General features: G+C 37.8%; 2 protein-coding genes across 2 annotated transcripts; both read left to right on the top strand.

Moving 5' to 3' along the window:
- Window positions 1–344: 344 nt before the first annotated feature.
- LOC124378182 (F-box only protein 48) lies at window positions 345–2,973 on the top strand. The gene is given in 3 exon segments (XM_046837726.1): window positions 345–462; window positions 465–682; window positions 2,193–2,973. Coding segments are annotated over 3 exon segments (483 nt in total). The 5' UTR covers window positions 345–359; the 3' UTR covers window positions 2,355–2,973.
- Window positions 2,974–4,819: 1,846 nt separating this feature from the next.
- cnrip1a (cannabinoid receptor interacting protein 1a) lies at window positions 4,820–9,135 on the top strand. The gene is made up of 3 exons (XM_046837454.1): window positions 4,820–5,094; window positions 5,529–5,673; window positions 6,660–9,135. Exons 1-3 carry the CDS (start codon window positions 4,916–4,918, stop codon window positions 6,822–6,824), a joined length of 489 nt encoding a protein of 162 aa, XP_046693410.1. The 5' UTR covers window positions 4,820–4,915; the 3' UTR covers window positions 6,825–9,135.
- The last annotated feature ends 309 nt before the right edge of the window (window positions 9,136–9,444 follow it).

Here is a 9,444-nt window from a genome sequence, read left to right as displayed (position 1 = left end):
CCCAAGAAGTAGCTCTCAGTTTCAAAAAGGTTGCTGACCCCCTGATCTAGAGGTATATTATAAGCACTAGCTACATTATTATTATTATTATTATTATTATTATTATTATTATTAATATTATTATTATTATTACACCTTCTTTTGTGTAAACCCTTCAAAGAACTCATCAACAACAACAACATCTATTTTTGTACATTTAGTTTGCAATCCAGATACAGTAATTACACCAATATTTACATCTCAGTTAAGAAAGTTTTAAAACTTGGCTTCCAGCCAACCAAAAGTTACTTCAATCACATGGTGATGCACATCATCGCCACTAATTCAACTCATTTATGTTGCAGCTTTAGCTAAAGGGCATGTACGGCGAGGCTGAGAGATGCAGCATGTCCTTAAAAGGAACCGCAACCTCCATGCTGCTGGAGAAGGACTCATATCATTGGTGTCCATCAGGAATGGAGGACCGGAGCTGAACTTTACAGAAACGCTTCCTACTGAGATAAGCGTGAAGATCTTCGGTGAGCTGGACGTGAGGAGCCTGTGTCACGCTTCGCTCACTTGCAAACGCTGGAATGTAATCATCGAGGGCAGCGATAACCTGTGGAGGAGCCACTGTCTGGACACGCTGGCCGTCTGTCACAGGGAGGTGGACGGAGACCGGAGCAATGGGTTGTCCTGGAAGGTCGGTTACTCACAAGGTCATAGGTTCACGTACACCTTGCAGAATGTCTTCTGGGAAGGTTTCGATATATCAAAAAAAGTTTGTAGACACCTGACCATGGTGGGGTTGGAATGGAAGATCTTGAGTGGCCCAATATAGAGCTCCAACACCAGGCTTCCTGACCTCACCCTGCATCAGTACCTGACTTTAATAGCACCTTTGTGGCCGAATGAAATCTCACAAATCTCCACAGAATCTATTGGAACATCTTCCTGGAAGAGTGAAGGCTACTGTGAGAGAAATTGAAGACTAAATGTGGAATGAGATGTTGATAAAGAATCACATGACAATCTTATGGTCTAACTTCTAAAGTAAAACATTTAACATTATGCAGATGTTGCTTATGTAAACGTATGACCACAGCTGTGTATAGTAGGAAGAGAGAAATCCACGAGTTCACACTTCTTGTTCTCTCGGAACGTACAGTGTGATGAAAAACGTTCCTTCCTGGCTTTTTCCTCAAGGCTGAGGTGGAAAGTAACGAATTACATTACCTCATGTTACTGTAATAGAGTCGTTATTTGTGTACTTTTACCTTAAAGTGTTTTTTTAAATCTTTAAAAAAGGTTACTCGGTCAAAAAAAACCTTTGAATAATATTCGAATTGAATAATTTCTGAATTGTTCAATTCAATTTGAATTCATTTTAATTAGTAGAGCGCTTTTAACAATGGACATCGTCTCGAAGCAGCTTTACAGACATCATAATAATAAAGAATGAATAAGATTGTTATTTATAATGCTGAGTTTGTCTCTGATAAGCGAGCCGGTGGTGACTGTGCTGAAGGGAAAACTCCCTAAAATGGAAGAAACCTTTTGAGGAACCAGACACAAAAGGGGAACCTAATGTAGCACCGAATGTCCATTTATTACAGCTGAACGATGTTGAGGTCTGCAGTGATGGTGATCAAATGCAACCTGTGCTCCTGAGCCATCGTAGCAGACTGCTGACATTAAGTAGAGTCCAAACCAGCCCTCAAAGCTCCTGTTCTCAGGAGGCTTCTCCAGGCTGTTGAAAATGGTCACTGCACAATGAAGCTAGAACAATAAACAGTGCTACAACTGCAGTGTCATATGAAAAGAGTTATACTTTAGAGTAGTTCTGCTGATGTTGCATTCGAATTTGAGCAGTACTGTATAACCAATCACACACTTTTATTCAGAATGCAGCGTCCAATCAAAGGGTTTTGATTCGTCACTTCTGAAAAAGTTGCATTTACGATTCCTCTCATTATCATAACTGCTATTATAATGAGATTTTTTCTTTTTTCGCTGCGAAGCTGCATATAACTCACATCAGACTCAAGTCATGGACTGTTTATTTTTGTTAATGCACTAGTAGATTAAAAACTTACTATGCGATTTGTATAAATGTAACTTTACTTGTACTTAAGTAGAATTTAATTGAATCAATCAATAATGATTTTTACTTGAGTAGAATGTTTTATGACTCTTTCCACCTCTGCCTTTAGGTGACTCTGGTGCGTAACTACCAGAAAAGCTGCGTGAAGAGAAGATGGTTGAAGGGAAAGTACAGCAACATCCGCTGTGCTGAGGATCTGCCCCAGAACAACATGTGCGATCTGGACGTGGAGACCTGGGGGGAAATCCTGGAGGCCGAGCTTGAGCGATAAACAGCGATGACGATGATGTCTGAAGAACTTACTTTTTCTCTTTTTAATGACATTTTTAAGGCAGTCTCCTCTGTGTTAGAAAAACACTGGATGTCTCGAGTGTCAGATGCTGCCTGGAGAAACGACCGTGTTCATGCAGTTCATGAGGGACAGACTCGCATTTATTGTGGGAAAATTATCCGAAAGGACCGATGGAGCTGTAAATCAAAGACTTAAAATGGAATGCACATTTACACCGTTTTAATAACTAAATGCAGTAAAAATATATTTGTAAAGGTTTTTTATGTACTGTTATCACAACTAATATCATTATTATTAACATGTTTTTTCAAAAATGTAATATATTACTGTAATTAAATCTTACAAATCTGTTGAATGTAATCTCATATTTCTGTGTCTACAAGAAAAAAACACACATTTACCCACACAATACGGTGTGCTGTATGTTCATTAAATTAAAAATAATTAACTTTATTTAATGTTTTTTTTTTGTTTGTTTGTTTTGCTTTCTTTTCGAGAACAAACATTGCGGTGTGTGCCATGTGTCAGTTTTGGGTAAAATTGCTAATTATTATACCAGATCAATATTCAGACCTAATTAAATGCAAATTGTCATGAATTGTCCAATTATTTATTTATTTTGTTTGTTTCAATTATTTTTTATTTCTATTGTGCTTTTGACAGCGGTTGTTTTCACAATACGGCTTCATAGAAATAAATCAGTGAAGAGTATAGACATTACATTACACAAACACACACACACATATATATATATATATATATATATATATATATATATATATATATATATATATATATATATATATATATATATATATAAAGAGTATAGACTTTAAATTTTATATTTTAAGGGTGTAGACTTTACATTTTATATTTTAAGGGTATAGGCTTTACATTTTATAGGTTCCCTGGTGGTCTAGTGGTTTATAATTTTAGGGATTTCAGGGATTAGTCATGTGTCTGTATCTTATTTTTGGGAACTGTTCTACCGGTGCAGCTTCCTGGGAGCGGCCAGCAATCGGGTTGCCAAGTCCTTGTCAAATCCCGACTACGTGGTACACATTTTCTGTTATTGATAAGGATGTTTTTTATTTAAATTTTTTTTATTGAGGTCCAACGTAACGTGTCAACGTATTTGCGTTCTGGTTACTATTTTACTAATACGTTTAATTATACATTTTGGTGAAAGAAATGTATATTTATCCCTTTTCAGCCTTTTACAGTAAAACGTTTAACCTGAATTACACATCATACATAGTTTTAATTGGGTCTTGATTAGAATTTAGTTTTAATTGGACATGTGTCTTGATTGGAGTTTAGTTTTAATTGGACATGGGTCTTGTTTGGAGTTTAGTTTCAATTGGACATGGGTCTTTCTTTGGGTTTAGTTTTAATTGGACATGGGTCTTGTTTGGGGTTTAGTTTTAATTGGGTCTTGATAAGAATTTAGTTTTAATTGGACATGGGTTTTGTTTTGGGTTTATTTTTAATTGGACATGGGTCTTGTTTCGGGTTTGGTTTTAATTAAACATGGGTCTTGTTTGGGGTTTAGTTTTAATTAGACATGGGTCTTGTTTGGAGTTTAGTTTTAATTGGACATGGGTCTTGCTTTGGGTTTAGTTTTTAATGGACATGGGTCTTGTTTGGGGTTTAGTTTTAATTGGGTCTTGATTAGAATTTAGTTTTAATTGGACATGGGTCTTGTTTGGGGTTTAGTTTTATTTGGACATGGGTCTTGTTTTGGGTTTATTTTAATTGGACATGGGTCTTGTTTGGGGTTTAGTTTTATTGGACATGGGTCTTGTTTGGGGTTTAGTTTTAATTGGACATGGGTCTTCTTTGGAGTTTAGTTTTAATTGGACATGGGTCTTGCTTTGGGTTTAGTTTTAATTGGACATGGGTCTTGTTTGGAGTTTAGTTTTAATTGGACATGGGTCTTGTTTTGGGTTTATTTTTAATTGGACATGGGTCTTGTTTGGGGTTTAGTTTTATTTGGACATGGGTCTTGTTTGGGGTTTGTTTTTTTATTAGACGTGTCTTGCTTGATGGCTGGTTTTGATTGGACATGTGTCTTGTTTGGAGGCTGCCTTTTATTGAACATAGTCTTGAGGGCTGGTTTTGATTATATATATTTTTATATATTACAGTTTTTAAAGGACACATGGCCCATAAAAACATATAACACTACAACCATACCAACAATCATACAAAAAAACAGTATTAGATATTATATTATTATAATTATTATTATTAGATATTATAGATATTATAATATTAGATATATGCACACAGACTAAAACGCCAAGGGATTTTGTTTGGAGGACATGGGTTTTGTTTTGATGGACTTTTTTGGGTGGTCTAGGTTTCGGGCTACTTTTGAGTGTTCATGTTTCAGCCTTGGTTTGGTTAAAATAGGGTAATGTGGGTAGATCTGGCGGATCTGGCAACCCTGGCTGGGCTCTTCCACCATCCATTTACACGCAGGGAGCGCAGGGAGCGCGCACAGGCCCGTTATTAGTATTATTCCTGGTGTCTCCATCATGGCCGACGTTCCAGCGTTGATTAACATCTGCGTGTCGTTGAAGATGGAGCCGAACGACGGCCCGGTGTTCTTTAAAGCGGACGGGTCGCGGTTCGGACAGACGCGAACCATCAAACTGCTGACGGGCTCCAAATATAAGATCGAGGTGGTGATCAAACCGGGGAGCGTCGAGCCCGTGTAGGTGTCACCGCACCACCGCTCAGCATTATTTTATTTACTTGTTTATTTATTTACCGGGGATGAATGGGGTTATGATGTGTGTAATAACGCGCCGGAGGGTGAGGGTGAGGGTGAGGGTCTGGTGCTCGGTGCACCTGATTCTTCTAGATGTCCACAGAGACATGGATGCGGATGTCCATGGATGCGGATGTGGATACTTTAAAGATACATACTGTCCGGTTTTGTTTCTTTTTTGATCTTTATTCCAACCGCAAAAATCATGAATAATGTAATAAATTAATTAATCAATTAATTAACCAATTATGAAATCAAGGCCTGGTGCAATAGATCCCCGTTTACCTTCTACTTTCAAATAAAAATCATGAAAACAGAAGCAAATCCCCAACACAAATGTACATTTGTTTGTTTGTTTGTTTGTTTGTTGTTTTCAGCACTATGGGGATCGGCGGAAAAAGCTTTGATCTGGAGCAGCAGTCCAAAGATGAAGAGTCGGCAAAATACCATGGGTTTTATGACACTGAAGGTGTTCCTCACACCAAAAGTGGAGATAGACAACCTGTCCAGGCCTCCATACAGGTAAACCAAAAACAGAGCTTATTACAGGTGCATAGAAAGTGGTGCTGTGTGTGTGTGTGTGTGTGTGTGTGTGTGTGGCGAGAATCCAGGTTTTACCGTAAATACCAAACCTATTGAGTCCTACAGATGTAGCCTTCATCTAAATCTGGACACATTCAACACACGTAGGGCTGCAACATTCATATTTTTCATATTTACTTTCTTTTTTTATCACTTTGTAAATGTTGTACATCATATAACAATAATGGTTTTATTGTCTTACATCTTAAACACTATCAAAGTGGCTGAAAAAAGTAAATGTAGAAGATGTTCACCTTTTTATGAGTATTTGTGTGATTTCTTTGTTTTTTTACCCTTTCACGTTTATTAAAATCGACAATTTTTTGTATTCGTTTGTGTCATATTCACATGAATTTTGATCCTAAATAAGCATTAAGTTATTTTTATTTATTTCTACTTAATCGAACCAAGAGGCAGCTTCAATCTTATCAATCGGCCATTGGACACCATAGAAACACCCACTCTGGTTTCATTGCTAATAATGCTGACGTCCTCAGGGAGGTCGGTCGCTATGGCAACGTAAATCAGTTTCTGCACTCGAGGCTACCGAGGGCTACGATTCGCTGACGCTGGAGACTCCTTTAATGAATTCGATATCTGAGCACGGGAGATATTTCCATCTTCAAAACCTCCTACTTGCACGGTTTCAAAATTTCTAATCCCACCCGTCCTCATCAGTCCCGATGAAAAGCTCCTTCAATTTCTGCAATTTCTGACCTCCTCTTTTTTAGGTCCAATCAATATATGAATATAGAACTGCATTAATTTGTAACACTAACCTGTTTAATTAGATTTTGAACGTTTACGGTTGTTTTTGGACGATTTCCACATCGATGTGGTCGGTCGTGGAAAGGTGGAGGTAAACTAACCCCAAAACAATCAGCTCTTGCTTTTCAAACCTGACCCCAAATTCTATTCTGTCTCAGTTCAAGGAGGCCGGCGTCTTCGAGACGGTGTGGCAGGTGAAGTACTACAACTACTACAAGCGTGAGCACTGCCAGTTCGGCAACAAGTTCAGCTGCATCGAGTACGAAGTGAAACCCAACGAGACGCGCAGCCTGATGTGGATCAACAAGGAGCTCTTCCAGTAACGGCACGGCGACTCTGCGTGACCCGTAACCGTGGCTGGGCAGTTTGCGTACTCTGTAATAATCGATTCAAGACGACGGGCACGTGTTAGCATGGCTAGCTCTCTTCAACTTCTGTGAGCTAGCAAAGAGGAAGGAACCTGTGGAAATCGATATGATTTATTTTTTGTTGATTTTGGCCTCTTATGTGCATGTTACACATATCGTTATTTGTTTCCTGAACAGTTTTAGACTGGGGGGTTGGGGGGGTTATGCAGATTCTTTGATTAGACATATCCAAGTTAGCCATTAGTGACCATTAGTGATCATACCTATTATCATTGATATAATGTAGAACTTACTTAGAACAATACTTCGTAAAATGTACGGCATTACAGCAGAAATTGCTTCACAGGTTAATAGAGGCGAGGGAGGTTTGATTATGAAACCCAAAATGTCTAGCACATCTCACAAGCACATCTGGATACTGAATTGTGTATTTAGTTTATATATATATATTTTTTGTTTTAATCCTCTCGACTCATCTGGAATGAGATTATTATTAAATTTGGCACTTACAGAGCATGTGAGTCAGATATTTACAAGGACTGGACTTTTTTTCCGCCCTCAGTCTGATCTCTACGGAAGTCCAAAGAGGCCATGCGTGAAATGTTTTTTTTCCTTTCTTGTTTTCTCGTGATCACGATTTTCTCGACATAACAAACGTTTTATCTTGATTTCGGCACAACGAAAAAAAAGCAAGAAACTAATATTGTGATGCACATCTCTCATTGCAGCATCAGATTCCTGGTCTTGGCAGGCATGAATGGAACCGGTTGTGATCTTCTACCTTTGTAGTCTACCTGCATTCAGGTTTTATCATGTTGTCTACACAGTTAATCCTGGTAATTTCTTGTCACCTTGAACCGGCACCAGCGGATGTTTTTTGTGTTTTGCACCATTTTGTGGTGCATGTGAACATCCCAGATTCTAATTTATAAAAAGAATTCTTCATCTGATGCTCCAGATCTTCTAATTCAGGGGTGTCCAATCTTTTCCACAAATATCTGATGTGGGTGCAGGTTTTTATTCCAGCCAATCAAGAGCCACACCTGATAGTCCATTTAAAATACGGTGTGGCTACCTGTCAAAGGATTCAACACCTCTGGCATAATTACTTGCTGGGCAAATTGCATGAATGAACAAAGGTCCAGGAATATCTAATATAGTGGCCACTTGGATTGATAGCAGAGGGTAAAAACTGCTGTAGGAGGAGGTCTGATATGTCTTTCTTCCATCGTCCAGCCATTTAATTATGTGACACACATGCTCTGTGAAAGGGTCTATCTATCTATCTATCTATCTATCTATCTATCTATCTATCTATCTATCTATCTATCTATCTATCTATCTATCTATCTATCTATCTATTTATAATGCAGCAAGAATTTAAATCAACAACTAAATCTCAACACCAACAATGGTAGTGTTATTGATCCAATATAATGAGCTGATTTGCATATTAACATTTGGCTCACAATATCAGAAAGTGTCAGAAAGGACAAGATGGTGTGACATGACCTACATCACTCTGACGACGACAAAAGAAAGAAAAGGTTCTTGATCTTGTACACCGATACGCCATACGTTCCCTGCCCCGTTATGGTTCCTGACCTGGCCGTCAATGTCATGCAGTTCCTCTGGTATTCTCACTGAAATAAAACAGAGCAGGGCTCAAAAAATGGTGCTGTCTTATCATATATCACATATTTATTCCAAACTACTCACTGGTGAAATATATAATGTTGTATTGTATGAAGGAATATTTTGCTGTATTGATTTTTCGGGTTGTTTAGTTGCGTTTATGCCATGTAAGTAATAGGACCAGTTCATGTTGTGTTTTCACACTCGATCACGGCTTTCCAGTAATCTCAGTTATTGAGGTATATAAGTTTGAAGGTGTTTGGTTGCCATGGTGAACATGTTCCTTCATTACATGGCAGGCACACTTCAAATGATCATTTATCTGACATAATCAGATGATTTAACTCATGGACACGGTCACAAAATAACACTATTGATCTTTTTTTAACAGGAGGCCATGAGAAAGATTTTTTCGGTGATTAAACAGCCGTGTTACCATCCACATCTGGGCAGAGTGTTGTTTATACCTCCTCAGAATGTCCTATTATTCCAGTTACTGCTTACTGGTTTGATCATATTGGTGTTTGTGTGATGCTCTGTATATCGCTCCATATGTATCTGTTTCATTTTCTGTTTAAAAAGCAGACAATGTGGATTCTTTTGTAAGATAAAGCACCACAGTGCTTCAAAAGGCTCTGCTTTTTTATTATATATACTGTACTGGGTGATACAGTTCACCAGAGTGAAAATACAAGAGGAAATACACAGAGAAGAACACATACACACTGCTATCTATCTATCTATCTATCTATCTATCTATCTATCTATCTATCTATCTATCTATCTATCTATCTATCTTTCATACAGTATCATCCTCTATCTATCTATCTATCTATCTCTATCTATCTATCTATCTATCTATCTATCTAAAGATTGACAAACAGACAGACAGATAGATAGATAGATAGATAGATAGATAGATAGATAGATAGATAGATAG

Source organism: Silurus meridionalis, chromosome 24 (genome assembly GCF_014805685.1).
Source record: "Silurus meridionalis isolate SWU-2019-XX chromosome 24, ASM1480568v1, whole genome shotgun sequence".
Classification (NCBI taxonomy): domain Eukaryota; kingdom Metazoa; phylum Chordata; class Actinopteri; order Siluriformes; family Siluridae; genus Silurus; species Silurus meridionalis.
Note: the sequence above shows the minus strand (reverse complement) of the source record. Positions and strands in the feature narration are given on the sequence as shown.